The sequence below is a fragment of the Geotrypetes seraphini genome, chromosome 4 (assembly GCF_902459505.1).
Source record: "Geotrypetes seraphini chromosome 4, aGeoSer1.1, whole genome shotgun sequence".
NCBI lineage: Eukaryota > Metazoa > Chordata > Amphibia > Gymnophiona > Dermophiidae > Geotrypetes > Geotrypetes seraphini.
In genome coordinates, this window is record NC_047087.1 from 321,042,332 (window position 1) to 321,059,063 (window position 16,732).

Sequence of the window (16,732 nt, forward strand, 5' to 3'; positions counted from 1 at the left end):
TTATTACTTTTTATCTTGTCGATTTGACAAATTGTAAACTGTATTAGATTCCTAGTATGCGTCAAGTTAGGATAAAAACTTACATTAAAACCCCCCAAAAAGCTTGTACTGTAACTATGGCAAATTGTAATCTGTTACCTGTTTATTAATCTGTAACCTGTTCTGAGCTCTTTAGAAGAACGGGATAGAAAACTAAAATAAATAAAGAGGAAAACTACATCAGCTTTAGAATTATTAGCTTCTTCCCTATTATAGACAGTATATGTTTGGTACTCTTGGTAGCCAAGGATCTTGGGAGACATTTCACTATTTTAGACTTCTTGACTTGTGTTCCAAGCTTAATGCAATAATTTTCTGATTTAGAACTTTCTTATTTTTCCTTTGGAGGTGCTTTTCTTCTGAGTTATCTTCACTGGTTTTAGTTCCATCTCAATTCTTTTTTCTTGAGCATTGCAAAGCTCTAATGGAGCAAAGGAATTCTGTAAGGGCAACAGTTTGTGAGGGTGGATGTTACTGTAACCAGTGGTAGTAAATTGCTATGATTCTGTGGAGTGATGGAAGATGCATTAATTGCACCCAATTCCTGATTACATTTGTAGAGCTCCTCCTTAATACAGTAGAAAGCTGGAGACAGATGGGACAAGCCTTAAGTCTCCAGATGGTGTGCCTTGGAACTAAAGCACTGAGAAGTATTCTTGATTATTAGGTTGTCTGTATATCAGAAGCAAAGCCGGGAATTGGTGGAGTGTGGGGTTGGTGGGTAGTATAAGTCCTTAATTCAGCAGAGATCCTCATTGGTTCATTATCTCCACTCTTGGCCTTGCCCACTCTTTGTAGATCTGTTGCTTCTCTTTTCCCTTCTGATGGAATGAATGTAATAGTATTTCTTGTAAACTGCTTAATACTCACATACAAGTGGTATATCAAATGTAATAAATCCAGTCAAACTTCCCAAAAAGTAAAGGAAAAGAGGGAGTTTAAAAATATTTTTTTCATGTTTTTACTAGCTGAGAGTAGTATAAAGGGAAAGAATAAGATTCTATTCTTAAGAACATAAGATTTGCCGCTGCTGAGTCAGACCAGTGGTCCGTCGTGCCCAGCAGTCTACTCCCGCTGCGGCCCCTAGGTCAAAGACCAGCGCCCTAACTGAGACTAGCCCTACCTGCGTACGTTCCAGTTCAACAGGAACTTGTCCAACTTTATCTTGAATCCCTGGAGGGTATTTTCCCCTATAACAGACTCCGGAAGAGCGTTCCAGTTTTCCACCACTCTCTGGGTGAAGAAATCTTATGTTCCTACGGAATCTATTCCCTTTCAGCTTTAGATAGTACTCTCTCGTTCTCCCCACCTTGGGGAGGATGAGCAACCTGTCTTTATCTACTAAGTCTATTCCCTTCAGTACCTCGAATGTTTCGATCATGTCCCCTCTCAATCTCCTCTGTTCAAGGGAAAAGAGACCCAGTTTCTCCAATCTCTCACTGTATGGCAACTCCTCCAGCCCCTTAACCATCTTAGTCGCTCTTCTCTGGACTTTAAATCTGGAGCTTGCTATGAGATCCGACTAAAGCTGAGCTTGCTAAAAGGTCAGGCTGGAATAGCAAACAGTTAACACAATGTTTCTGCACTTGCAAAGAGAACCCAACTTCCAAAAATGTAAAGGAAAAGAGATTTTAAAAAAAATAGCTGATAGTATTGTGAAGGTAGGTTTAATCCTTCTCTCTTCCCAAGCCCTGTAATGACATAAGCCAGAAAGCCTTTGCGCTTATCAAGGCTGGTAGATTTAATCCTTACTTCCCAGCTTGTATTGATTCACCATTTTGTCTGTCATAATTAGATTTTAAGCTGTTTCAAGCAGGACCGTCTTTTGCATGCTTAATTTACAGCACTATGTGCGTTTGGTAGCTCTATAGAAATAATAAATAATAGTAGTAATAAGCCCTGTAATGATGTAAACCAGAGAGCCCCATCGCAAATGCTCTTTCCAGTGCAGGTAGGTTTCCCAGGTCCAGTAATGACGTAAGGCAGGGAGCCCAGTCCCACATGTCCTGATCAGTGCTGGCATTCACTCCTTTCCAGTCACACTTTCCAAATAATAATAGCTTGATTTATATCCCGTCATACCTCTTCAGTTCAAGGCGGTGTACAATAAGGAGAGGTTTAATGTAGATACTGTGGATACAGGGATCGCTACATGTTTGGGAGAATAAGGTACATGAGAGCGGTGAAGCAGCAGGGTTGGTTTAGAGAGGGAAAGGGTGGGCCTTAGAGTGGCAAGAAGTAGGGGAGGGAGAGGAGGGGAAGAAGGGTGGAAGGAGAGGTTGGAAGATCAGACAAATTTGTGTTGTCAGAAAAATCCTAATTGCTCGAATAGGGGAATTCTAACAGAGATGCGAAAGGAGAACAAGAAATACACCAGGTACACACACAATTATGGATCATATACAGAATCTGAAGCTTCAGGGAGATTTCTGTCTAGTGCTTTAAAGCAGCAACATCAAGAAAGATCTCGCTGTGACATCCAGATCTGCTTCCTTTTATTGAGAAGCTTTGAGGGCCAAAATGACAAGCCATTAGTATTGATTACATATGTCACAGGATGCAAACCATAGGTCATATGGTCCATGAAAGACCCATTACACAAGCCATAAATCACAAGGTCGTAATATCATAAAAACCCTTTACCTTCAAGCAAGGACCGGATCAGTGCTTAGCCCACTCTAAAGGTTGATACATAAATTGGATTACTGTATATGATAGTTTCTTCTGTTGCATGTATATAAGAGATGTGTACTGTTTCCTATCTTAAGGATAGTTTAAGAGAGAAGAGTTATTGAGGGGTTATTATCTTTAAATAAATAAATGATGGTGAATTCAGGAGGTGGTTGCTTAGGGTATTGTTCCAAATGCCTGCTTGGAAGGACAGGATCCTGTCCAGGAATCTTTTGTAGTGGCATCCCTTGGGCGTTGGGAATGAAAATAGTAGTGTTTTGCGGGAGAGGTGGAGGTTGACCTGTAGGACGAAGTGTTTCAGGAGGTAGGTAGGGGAGACGCCAAATAGTGTCTTGTAGCATGGGCAGCCGAATTTGAAGATGATTCTGGCCTCGATCGATAGCCAGTGGAGCTTTCTGATGATGTGGTCCCTTGGGGCAGTCCTGTTTATATGACATTGGGCATTAGGCAAATCTTCAGCCCTGCCCCACCCTCATTTCTCATAGGTACTCAGCACTGGCGAGGGATTCTTGAGCACTGCTATGTCCTCCTCTTCTGCCGACCGAAAATGCATCGGGCCACGATGAGAGATAGCGGACAGTCCATGTCAAAACTGAGTTCCATTGCAGCAGCAGGGGAAAAAGAAGGGTGGGGTAGGGGGGATGAGAGCCTCCTCTGATGAGCTAAACGGATACCCAGCCCATCTAGTGGGAGAGCCAGTCAGTTGAAATTTGCTTAGTTAAAAGGAAATTTGAGGGGGTTGTTCTCTTCTAATTCTGTACAATGAGAGACAGACCCAAGAGCCGCAGGATCTGCCCATTGACCCCCACCTTCAGCATATGGGTCCCAGTAATGTTCTGGAAAGTCCAGTTGCATTTCTTTACAGGCTATGTTACCCTTTGGGGGATTTTTCACACAGTCATTCTGTCATAAAATGAAGTCCATAATATAATAGCAGCCCAGTTCTACCCTTGCAGAGAGTGTGGCTGAGACTGCTGTAACCAGAGACCTCTCTGAGACGCCCATAATACAATAAGAGCTTAGTCGTGCTCTCGTAGTCCGTTTCATTTAGTCTGCCAAATTGACAGAAGGAAGCAAAAAAGGCTTCCAATAATGCTAAATGAACTCAGGCAGAAGAACTAGGCCAAGAGGTCATGGTGCGAGAGTAAAGGGAATAGACTCACGAGTGAGGAAAGGTGGAGGTGATTGACACTCAAGGAGTAACAGAATGGAAGAAGGGGAAAGTGTAGCGCAGTAGTTAAAGCCACTCTGCTCCAAGTCACTTAATCCCCCCATTGCCCCAGGTACATTGGGACAGACAGGGAGAAATGCTTGAGTTCCTGAATAAATCAATGTAAACTGTTCTGATCTCTCCTGGGAGAATGGGATTGAAAATGGAATAAAGAAATCAAAGCAAGCCAGGGTAAATCCAGATATCTAAGTTGCTTGGTAGGGAAGGGGAGTGATCATCAGACCAGCCAGGACCTGTGCTCAATCTTTTCTGGTTTTCTTTCCAGACATGCAGTGGCTTTTGAATCAGGATGCCTCCCGAGACCTGCTGCTTGCTGTCCATCCGCCAAATTATATTGTGTTGTGGAATGCAGACACCGGCACCAAGCTGTGGAAGAAGAGCTATGCCGAGAACATTCTTGCCTTCTCCTTCGATCCCTTTGATCCGTCACGTTTAACCTGTGAGTCTGGTGGAACCTCTTCTACTCCCTTTTGCTTTCAAACTTTTAGGCAGCTTGGGAGGTTAATAGTTTGCTCCATTTCAAACACTGACGTACTTTATTGATTTGTTGAAAAAATTTCGATCCTGCTTATCTACTAAGCGGGCCACAAATTATAACATACATAAAGTAGTCGAAATAATCTGCCATCTGCTGATTTAAATGATCAATTCTGAAATTCCCTTACAAAATGAATATCTGCATGTAATCTTAGTGTCCCTTTCATTGAGCTCCAAGGATACTTCTGCCAAAGTTAGTCGCATAGTTTGCAAATTTTGATTTGGAATATATTTTCTGAGCATTTGAATCGAGTACCGATATACTTCTGCCAGTTTAACATATGCATTAGCAGAGGGGTCCGTAGTATAATGTCAGGAAGTGTGAGTGAGCAAAACTGTGGGATTGGAGGATGGGATGAACGAGGAGAGTTGGCAGTCGCTAGGCCTGTCTTATAGTTTCTATCAGGAGAAAAACCACCCATGCAATCCAAAGGAATAAGCCCAAACTAGTGGCGATAGAAAGAGTGGTGTGCAGTTTTGTTCAACAAATCCTAGTCCTGTGCGGTGGTTCGACACGCATGTGCTTCAGGAGCCTTTGATTCACAATCACAATGTCTCATATAGCTGAGAAACTGATGATTCAAAGACTATGATTTGTGGAATAAAATTGCACACCGTTGTTGTCTGTTGGTTTTTATACTTTCTATCGCCACTAGTTTGGGCTTATTCCTTTTCTGTCTTGCAGGCTTCTTTTGTCAGTCCTTGTAGACTTTTTCCCTTTAGTGTCAGCTTTGGCATATCCTTGTTTCTTTTAGATATTTAAATGCTGCCAATCAGAGTTATCTAATGGCTTTACAATCAGGTACTCAAGCATTTTCCCAGTGAGCTCGCAACCTACCTGGGACATTGGAGGATTGAGTGACTTGCCCAGGGTCACAAGGCCCAGCATGGGTTTGAACCCACAACCTCAGGGTGCTGAGGCTGTAGCTCTGACCACTAGGCCACCCCTTCCTCCTTTTTCCATTATAAAAATATGTCATTTGATTTTGCAGCATCTGTTTTTCTTTTGGTGTCTGAGAAACAGATTGTTTCAAAAGAAACCTCAGAATAACATATTATAACAATTTATAGACCTCAGAGGTGTAGCTGTGTGAAAATCAAGTTTCAATACACACAGTATATTATACACCAAGAATCGCCATTGGTCCAAATTTTCTCATAGATATAAAGTACTCATCTTAATGTGCAAGAAAACATGACTTGGGGATATGTACTCCGACATAGAGCTATGTTTTGCCAGGCGGCTGTATCAGGGATTCCCCCTATAAGTCTGCCCACTCTGCTTACCCACCCCCTGTCTATGCCCTAATGACCCAATTTTCTTATCTTGACCCTTGTAGGGATCCCACATGGGTATCCCATTTATTCTTAAAGTCTGGCAAGCTGTCTGCCTCGATCACCTGCACTGGAAGCTTGTTCCAATGATCAACCACTCTCTCTGTGAAGAAATACTTTCTGGTGTCACCATGAAATTTTCCGCCCCTGAGTTTGAGCGGGTGCCCTCTTGTGGCCGAGGGTCCCTTGAGAAAGAAAATATCATCTTCCACTTCGACACGTCCCGTGAGGTACTTAAATGTTTCGATCATGTCTCCCCTCTCCCTACGTTCCTCAAGAGTGTAGAGCTGCAATTTGTTCAGTCTCTCTTCGTACGAGAGACCCTTGAGCCCCAAGATCATCCTGGTGGCCGTCCGTTGAACCGATTCAATTCTGCGCACATCTTTACTGTAATGTGGCCTCCAGAATTGCACACAGTACTCCAGATGAGGTCTCACCATGGCCCTATACAACGGCATTATGACTTCAGGCTTTTGGCTGACGAAACTTCTATTCATCTCAAACATTTAGGAAGTCAATCAAAACTTATCTCTTTGACCCCACTTCAACCTGATGGACTTCCAAAACACTTCCAGATAAACCTGACTAAACTTAACATGCCGATGCCATTTCAAAAGTTCTCGGTAATGTCGCTGTCTGTAAACAGTCTCTTCCTTTGTAAACCGCTTAGAACTGTTTATGGTATGGCGGGATATAAAAATAAAGTTGTTATTATTATTTATCACTTATATAGCGCTGTACATTTTGACATTTATAGACAGTCCCTGCTTGGAAGAGCTTACAATCTAACTTGGACAGACAGATATAACATATAGGGTTCGTGACATCCCTACAATTAGCTAGATTCCATGCTGCTTAATTGTTAGAGTTCGCATCCCTGAACATTTTAATCCCTTCCCTTGTTATTTCATGCATAGATTACTGCAACGTCCTCCTCAAAGGCATAACAAAAATAGGAAATAAGAAGACTCCAAATAGTACAAAACACGGCAGTAAAAATTATATTTAATGCAAAAAAATGCGGCCATGTTACCCCTCTTTTACATAAAGCTCATTGGTTACCAATAGAACATAGGATCACCTATAAAATTCTTCTAACTTTTTTAAAACCAGAGTAAATAACCAGCCATATAATCAAACTAGGACTTTAAGATCTACAGCCCACAACCTTCTTACCATCCCCTCATTGAAACTGAGTCTGGTTGTAACCTTTTTCACTTTCAATAAACATATGTTTAAAAAAAAAAAAAAAAAAGAAACATATCAGCACAACGAGGACTACAATTTTCTCCGTTAGTGCCCCCTCTCTTTGGAACAGTATTCCAAATTACTTACATGAAAAAACAACTCTTGTCAATTTTAAGGTGAAGTTAAAGACATTTCTCTTCCTTGATGCTTTTGTAACTTAAACTGTCCCTTTAAGGACGACTTAGATTCAAGAAAGGTTTTTTACCTTCAGTTCCCCCTCCCTTTGTTATTCTTTCCCGTGTGTGTTCTCTTTCTCTCTATCAATAGTAGTTCTAACCCTTCTTCCCTTTTGTTCCCGTTTGTCAACGTCTTTAAAAATTGTCATTTTCCCTGGTCTGTTTCTGTTTAAAATGTATTTTATTTGGCACATTGTTTTGGCGTTTTTGTACACCGCCTAGAAGGCTTGATTGGGCGGTATAAGAAATTTTAAATAAACTTGAAACATAAGTCGTGGATTTTCACAAGTCTGCTTTAAGTGTCTGTGGACTTTTTCTCCAGGAACTTGTCCAAACCTTTTTAAAAACTCATCTATGCTAAGTGCTTCCATCACATCCTCTAGTAATGCGTTCCAAAGCTTAACGACATGTTGAGTGGAAAAATCATTTTCCTCTGTTCCTTTGTAGTTTTATGACATGTCCCCCTAGTCTATAAATGTTTTGAAAAAGTAAATAATTGACTTGCGTTTATGTTTTTCTCCACCCAAGATTTATATGTCTCTCTCATAGTTCCCCTAAGCCATGTCTTCTCTAAAGCTTAAGAGCCCTAACCTCTTTAGCTCTTCCTCATCCTCTTAATCATTATTATTGCCCTCCTCTGTACCTTTTCCACTTCTGCTATGTCTTATTTTGAGATGCAGCAAGCGAAAGTCAAATTTCAAGTTTATTATGACTTGTTATATCGCTTTAATTACCAAAGTGGTTTACATTTTACAAAATTATAAAAATTGATTAAAAGTCAGGGGAATAGACAACTATTGAGCAAAACAATGAAACGAGGAAAATGGGTAAGGATACAATATTAAAATAAAAGGGAAAGGTACAGGAAGAAACGTCAGGGAAGTGGGGTTATCTGGATAAACCTTTTTTTTTTAAAGTCTCGAAAGCGTCTTTAAAGAGTTAAGGGTAGGGCATTCCATAATGTTGGATCAACCACCGAATAAATGGTTTTACTTGTTGTGTTGTAGAACAACTGTCGAACAGAGGGGATAGTTAGAAGATGTTGTTGTGATGATAGCAGTGACCTTGAGGATTCGTATGGAATCAAAAGTCTGTCGATAAACATGGGGGAGTGATTGGCCTGAACTTTAAAGGCCAGAAAAAGAGTTTTAAAGGGAATTCTATGAGTGATGGTTAACCAATGAGCTTTTTTTAGGAGAGGGGAACCGTTAAAGATCATTTTTATGGCTGTGTTTTGGATTATCTGTAGTCTCCTGATCTGTTTTTGGGTGATTCCACGATAAAGAGAATTGCAGTAGTCTCAGGTGGAAATGACCAAGGAATGGATAAGAATATTGAGAGCTTTTGAGTCTAGAAGAGATGAAAGTGAACGTATCATCTTGAGTTTAAAGAAACATTTTCACACTAATGAGCTAATCTGGGCTTTAAAGAAGATCGTATTGTCAAGAATCACTCCTAGCTATGGTCACACCATGGAACAATATGGAGGCATTATTATATTCCTTCTTTAATTCTTTTCTTAATAATTCACAACATTCTGTTTTGCCTTTTTGTTTTTTTGCTGTCATTGTACACAGAGCTGAGAATTTCAACTTAATGTTCAATGATGACACCTAAATCCTTTTCCTGGGTGTTGACATCTAATGTGGAACCTAGTATAGTGTCGTTATAACTTGGATTATTCTTCCCAGTGTGCATCACTTAAATTAAGGTCTTCTATGGAAGTGGTTCCCAACCCTCTCCTGGAGGACCATCAGGCCAGTTGGGTTTTCAGGATAGCCCTAATGAATATGCATGAGAGAAATCTACATATAATGGAGGTGCTAGACATGCAAATCTGCTCCATGCATATTCATTAGGGCTATCCTGAAAACCCGACTGGCTTGGTGGTCTTCCAGGACAGGGTTGGGAACCACTGTTAAACTAAACTAAACCTTAAGTTTATATTCCACATCCTCTCCATAATTATAGAGCTCGGCACGGTTTACAAGAGCTTAATGTAGGAAGGAACAGCATAATGGGGTTGGAGGTTGAGTATAAGGGGGAAGAGAGCATTACATTTTTGTGAATAGCCTAGTTTTCAGGTGCTTTCGGAATAGTTGGAAGGAGCCCAGATTCCGTAGTGGGGCAGTAAGATTATTCCAAAGCCCTGTGATTCTGAATAAGAGAGATTTTCCTAATTTTCCCGCATAGAGTATACCTTTTAGCGAGGGGAAGGATAGTTTAAGTTTTTGGGAGGATCTGGTGGTATCAGGACTCAAGGAATTCCAAGATAGTGGAATTAGGGGAGGGAGGATGCTGTGTAGGATCTTAAAAGCTAGGCAGGCGCATTTAAAATGAACTCTGGAAATTACTGGAAGCCAGTGAAGTTTGGACAGAAGTGGGGAAGCATGGTCAAATTTGCTTTTTGCGAAGAACAACTTGGCCGCAGTGTTCTGAATTAGCTGAAGTCTTTGAAGACTTAGATAGATGGAATTACAGTAGTCTAGTTTGGAGAGGATGATAGATTGAACAAGGATGACAAAATGTTGTTGGCGGAAGCAGGATCTCACTTTACTCAGCATGTGGAGGCTAAAAAAGCATGATTTTACTAAGGAGTTGAGATGGTCATTGAAGGAAAGAGAAGTCGATAATGATGCCTAGAACTTTGCTTGAACTCAAGCTGCAGTGTGGTGCCAGAAGGCAGTGAGAAGAGGGTATGGTGTCTTTCAATGCACATCTGATTAAACAGCTTTGAATAATTTGGGGTGATCTATAATTTTGATGTTACGAGTATACTATGTTCCCATTTCCAGATCATTTATAAATGTTAGTTTAGTGGTCCTGCAGTTTACTCAGAATCAGTGGCATAGTTCCTCCCTCACCCTTTTCTCCACCCCCACTCCTTCGCTCCCCCCTTCCCTCTCTTTACCTCTTTAATTTTCCTGACACAAGAAGCATCACGAACTTGCTGCCCACGTCATGTTGGCTCTCCCTCCGACATCACTTTGTAGGCCCGGGACCCGGAAGTGACATCAGTGAGCGAAGGGAGGGAGGGTCAGGGTGCTGAAGGGAGAGGAGGAAGGGTGCTGGTGTCTCCCCCCCCTGAAGACAGTGCCCGGGGTGGACTGCCCCCCTTTAATTTGCCACTGCTCAAAATACCTGCTCAGGCAGCTCACCCTTTTGGCTCTTTTCTCCTATCTCTGAGTGAGACCAAGGACAGCAACATTCATCCAAGAGTCTATTCCCAAGTTGTGGGCTTAGACTATTTTATTGATTTAATGATGAAATTCTATCTTAATTATTCATACATAGCCAGTTATTATAGTGTATCTTAACATATATCCAATCATAAGTTGCCTACCCTAGCACTTGTAAAATGTCCTCCTGTTGACACCATTACTTCATACATTCATTTTCTCAAGCATTAGTATTAATTTTGAGTTTCATTTATGCAAGCATAATTAATTTTGCTCTATCAGCTTCTTTTATAGATTACATTTAAGTCATCTGAAATCATCAACTATTTTATGCTGTTGAATTCCTCATTCTAGTGCAAAAGGCATATGAGCGTTGAACCAGTGGGTTATTCTCCTTTACTCACGAATTTGTGGAAGGCATCATCTACCTTTTTCTCTCCTCTTCTCCTCCTGCATCTCTAGGCTGTGCCTCATCGCCTCAGTTTTTCCTTCTACATGTGATTTAGAAGGTGTCTTTCTGACCTGCTCTGAATTGAATTAGTTATTTTTGGGTTTTTATCCAAACTGTGAGACTTGCAGTGCTACTGGAGCAGCTCTGCGTGAGAGAAGACACAGCCTCTCTGGTCTGAAGTCTGTAGCAGGGAGACACCCACCTAATGACACCGCCTAACCCTAATGATTTGTTGCCTCGGGGGACTGTTCCACTGGGAGCAAGGTTCGCTCCTGGTTATTATCAGAGCTTGAGCACAAGCTGTGTGTCCCTGTGCCAGTCCTGAGGGCTTTATTGGGTGCCAGCTGCATCCTCCCCACCCTGGCAGCCTGAAGAAACAAGCATTTGAGGTGAAATTTCATGCTTGTGAGGCAGAAGTCTTCTCCTTCTCTCAGCTGCTGTTTTTCAGTACAGTCTATTGCTGTCTATGGGAAAAATTGTGTGTGGGGGGGAGCGTCCGTAATATGAAGTTTGGAAGGTTTCTGGGGCTAGTCTCCAAACTTCAAAAATTTCTTTGCTGAATTTTTGGTGTGTTTATTCAGCTTACTCAGGCTGTTTTCCGCACATATTCAACAAGGCCCATATTCTATAATCAACCCCTTAACTTAGGTACTAGTTGGTGCCCTAGCGATGCCCAAGTTAAGTGCAAAATGCCATTTAAATGTCCTTTTCAAAGACACTTCAAGGAGCCTAGCAGCTAACGTCACTGTAGGTGTGGCTAACGCAGGAAACGGTGGTAGGTGTGATTCTCGTCAAAGGTAGGCCTTGAAAACCCTGGCCTACCTTTCCTGAAGGCGAGATTCTCTAAATGGTGTCTAAGTGTGATTGACACTTGGTCGGCGCAGTTTCAGTAGGGCAAGTCACTCAATCCTCCATTGCCCCAGGTACGTTAGATAGATTGTGAGCCCACCAGGACAGATAGGGACTGAGTACCTGAATGTAAAACCACTTAGACAATTAATAGGCAGTATATAGATAACTAAAAAATAAAAATGTAGGCACAGTATATAAAATCAGCCCCCAGTTGCAGCGTCAAGAAACAAGGAATATTTTTGCATCCTTAGATCGGTATATCTATAATTATTTTACTTCTGTCCTTGTGTCTAATGTATTAGAGTACATTTATAAAACTAATGTTCACAGAGATTTTCTTTCTTCTTTTTGGATGTTCTGCCTATAGATTTATCTGGCACACAATTTATTTAGATGCATATTTCAAATGCCCAGAGACATTGCTCTTGAAGTAATGCCACTTATTTTATCTCATTGGAATGACTACGAGACGGCATTGTATCTTCCAAAACAGACAATATTTTTTATTGTTAGGATAAAGACTTACAAAATTGCAGCAGCAAAGGCATAGTAGAAAGAAATATATTGTCAGTTCAGATTCTTCCCTGTTCCAGCACAGTGAAGGGGAAGGGAGATCGAGTCGTCCCCCTTCACTGCACCGGAGGAGCAACGCGTTCGGCGGTTTGCCCCGCCCCCAGCAGCCACTTCGGCACCTGGCCTGCTTTTCCAGCCCTCTTAAGGGCTTTGCAGACCGGGCCACTCTTCCCTGTTCCAGCACAGTGAAGGGGAAGGGAGATCGAGTCGTCCCCCTTCACTGCACCGGAGGAGCAACGCGTTCGGCGGTTTGCCCCGCCCCCAGCAGCCACTTCGGCACCTGGCCTGCTTTTCCAGCCCTCTTAAGGGCTTTGCAGACCGGGCCACTCTTCCCTGTTCCAGCACAGTGAAGGGGAAGGGAGATCGAGTCGTCCCCCTTCACTGCACCGGAGGAGCAACGCGTTCGGCGGTTTGCCCCGCCCCCAGCAGCCACTTCGGCACCTGGCCTGCTTTTCCAGCCCTCTTAAGGGCTTTGCAGACCGGGCCATTCTTCCCTGTTCCAGCACAGTGAAGGGGAAGGGAGATCGAGTCGTCCCCCTTCACTGCACCGGAGGAGCAACGCGTTCGGCGGTTTGCCCCGCCCCCAGCAGCCACTTCGGCACCTGGCCTGCTTTTCCAGCCCTCTTAAGGGCTTTGCAGACCGGGCCATTCTTCCCTGTTCCAGCACAGTGAAGGGGAAGGGAGATCGAGTCGTCCCCCTTCACTGCACCGGAGGAGCAACGCGTTCGGCGGTTTGCCCCGCCCCCAGCAGCCACTTCGGCACCTGGCCTGCTATCCAGCCCTCTTAACCCTTTCCGCCCCCCCTCGGCGAATACCTTTTCTTCCAGCGAGACACCATTACCACAGCCCAAACCAGAGACACACCAGAACCAAAGAATCTCCCTCTACACAAACAAAATGGAACATTACATATACAAAACCACACTTGCCATCCTAATACTTTCACTACTCATTTCCAACTGGCAAACCACAGGATATCATCTATCACCCATCCCAATTCTCACAACAACCTACAGGCAACCACAACCACCCAGAAAAATCCACACCACGAGAACCCTAACATCCTGCCCACTGACCAGCCAAGACCACATTCCCACCACCTGGGGAAAAAGACCTCCACCAAAGCACAAGACCACTACTCAAAAACAACTCACATCACCTAAAAATATCCTCTACCTTAATTGCAATCCTAATTCCAACACAAAATATACCTCACTAACCTGTGCCTACATGAATATAAGATCAATTAGCCCAAAAGCAAACCTAATCAAAGACTGGCTGACTGAAGAACAACTAAGCTGTCTATTCCTAGCCGAAACCTGGCTAACATCCAATTCGGACCCATGCATAACCGAATTCTGCCCCAAAGGGTACAAATTAGAGCTGGTTTGTCGAGAAAACAAACGAGGGGGAGGACTAGCTATTCTAGTACAAAACAACCTCAACCTAAAAGTTCTACACAAACACTCAACCCCTCACTTAGACCTTCTTGCATGCCAACTCTCCGACAACACACTCACAGACACCCTGAACTGTCTATTATGCTACATCACTCCAGGAAAATGGAACACCTCAAAACTTGAACTCGAAGAATTCATATTCCAGAACTCTCTAACCTCCACATACAATCTGCTCCTAGGAGACATCAATCTCCACCTCGAGGACCACACATCCAAACAAGTAGACGATATACTCTCATACCTCGACGCCCTATCCTACCAGATCCTCAATCCTGAACCCACACACGAAAAAGGCCACCAACTTGATATAGCAGCATTCACGTCTCATAACCTCCACACCCCAAAAATTCATATCACCAATGGTACCTGGCATCCCTCTCTTTGGTCAGACCACCACAAATACACTTTCACCATCAACTGGCCTCAAAATAACACAAAACCCAAGCCACAAAAAACAACCTTCAAATCTAGACAGAAAATTGAGCCTGCCACATTCTGGGATAAAGTTGACCCTATAATCGCCCCCATCGACCCAACTGACTTCGTAAATCACTGGCGCATCCTAAGTGAAACAACCTTGAACGAGCTAGCCCCTGAAAAAACCAAACACAGAACCTGCAGATCCTCAGACAAGTGGTTCGACTCCGAACTCCTCCTACAAAAAAGGCACTGCAGACAACTTGAAAGATCTTGGAAAAAAAAGAAAAATGATCAAACCAAATCCGCATGGAGAACCCAAATCAAACTATACAACATCAAACTAAAAGAAAAGCGCAAAACATACTACTCTAAACTAATTGGCACAAACACTTCTGACACAAAAACACTCTTCAACTTAGTAAAAAAAATTACGGACACAAACCCATTCCTTGCCACTCAAGGCAATAAACCACCAACAGCTTCTCAACTAGCAGAACACTTCAAACACAAGATCACTACAATCAGAAATACCCTCAACAACTCAACCACCAAACTCTACGAGATAATAACCCCCACAACGGAAGAAACCATATCTGCAGACAGAACATGGACCACATTCCCAACTCTACAATGGTCTGATTTGAACCGACTATACAAAAAATACAGCCACACCTCATGCGACATGAACTACTGCCCATCGTATCTGCTAACAAATGCCTCCCTTAAATTCAAAACCAACCTCATGCAATGGATTCAAAGCACTCTCATAGAAGGTCAATTCCCGCAAGATCTTGGAGAGATCATAATCACACCCCTACTGAAAGATCAAAAAGGCCCTATAGACGCTCCTACCAACTACAGACCTATCGCTTCGATCCCATTATATGTCAAACTGATTGAAGGACTTGTGGCTCAATACCTCACCAACTACCTATTCGACCATAATATACTTCACTCCTCTCAATCAGGATTTAGATCTCACCACAGCACGGAAACACTACTAGCAACACTACTAGACATAGCACGACAACACCTCAGTAAAGGACACAGGATCCTAATTATCCAACTGGATCTATCCGCCGCCTTCGATCTAGTCGATCACACCATATTACTCCAGATACTTGATGCAATCGGGATCTCAGGGGTGGTTTACAATTGGTTCCAAGGATTCCTCAAAACAAGAACGTACAGAGTTAAGACAAACAACACGAAATCTAACTCATGGTCAAATCCATGCGGAGTCCCGCAGGGGTCACCACTATCGCCCATTCTATTCAATCTCTTCATCTCCTCCCTCGGCACCACTCTAGACAACCTAAATGTAACATCATTCAGCTACGCAGATGACATAACTATTATCCTCCCCTTTGAAATCCAAGATCACACCTCAACAGGACACCTGGAAATAATTCTGGATGAAGTAGAAAAATGGATGACAAACCACAAACTGAAACTAAACTCGGACAAAACCAAATTCCTAATGCTAGAAACGGACAAAAACCCATCCATAACAGACCTAGAAATTAAAGCAACCAAATACCCAATCCAGACCTCACTCAGAATCTTGGGAGTGCTGATAGACAGATGCTGCACTATGCAGACCCAGATCAACAAAACTACCCAAAAAGCATTCTTCACAATGCGCAACTTAAGAAAAATAAGGAAATTCTTTGACAAAGAACACTACAGGATAATTGTACAATCCCTGGTACTAGGTCTCGTGGACTACTGCAATATCCTTTATCTCCCATGCCCCACAAACATGATCAAAAAACTTCAAACCGTTCAGAACACAGCCCTTAGACTAATTTACTCACTCGGAAAATTTGACCACATCACCAATGCCTACCTAGACTCACACTGGCTACCGATTCGAGCCAGAATTCAATTCAAACTATACTGTCTACTCTTCAAAGTAATTAACGGTACTGCACCCACCTACCTAAATGACCGCCTAAACCGTAACCTTCCAACCAGAACAAGAAGAACACTGACATCATTCACATACCCACCACTCAAGGGTACTCACCGCAAAAAGCTTTATGATAGCCTCCTGGCAACACATGCTGCAAAACTCGAACCTTCCATCACCAAATTGTTAACCACAACATCAGACCTCAAGACATTCCGTAAAGAAATCAAAACATTGCTGTTCAAACAATATATACAATCTACCTAACCTCCCTCACCCCTTCCCCCAAGAAACCAAAACACTGCCGTCCAAAACATCTTCCGATGTTATTAAGTCTTTACTATCATTCTGTCATTAAGTCTCAATCCTCAAACTGTATTCTCTATTGTCATGTACCATCCTGGAAATGTCCAGTTCTCTTCTTATGTAATCCGCTTTGAACCGCAAGGTACAAGCGGAATAAAAATCACTAATGTAAAAATCACTAATGTAATGTAATATGCAATGGAGAGTAGAACTTACACTCCTATGCCTAGCAGGGGGCTAGCACATCCCCGAAGCATAAGTAAGTGAATCTCTCTGGCTCTACCTGTGATGCACGTTTTTTTATACAGAGAAATTCTTCCTT

At 42.6% G+C, this 16,732-nt stretch overlaps 1 protein-coding gene across 4 annotated transcripts in view; it reads left to right on the forward strand.

Annotated features, from left to right (window-relative positions):
* The window catches only part of WDR11 (WD repeat domain 11), a 196,020-nt gene that overhangs the window by 24,724 nt on the left and 154,564 nt on the right, over positions 1–16,732 (forward strand). For all 4 annotated transcript variants that reach the window (XM_033941237.1, XM_033941239.1, XM_033941238.1 and 1 more), the window contains exon 4: positions 4,227–4,400. In XM_033941237.1, coding sequence (XP_033797128.1) covers positions 4,227–4,400 — 174 coding nt within the window. The remainder of the gene's footprint in view (positions 1–4,226; positions 4,401–16,732) is intronic.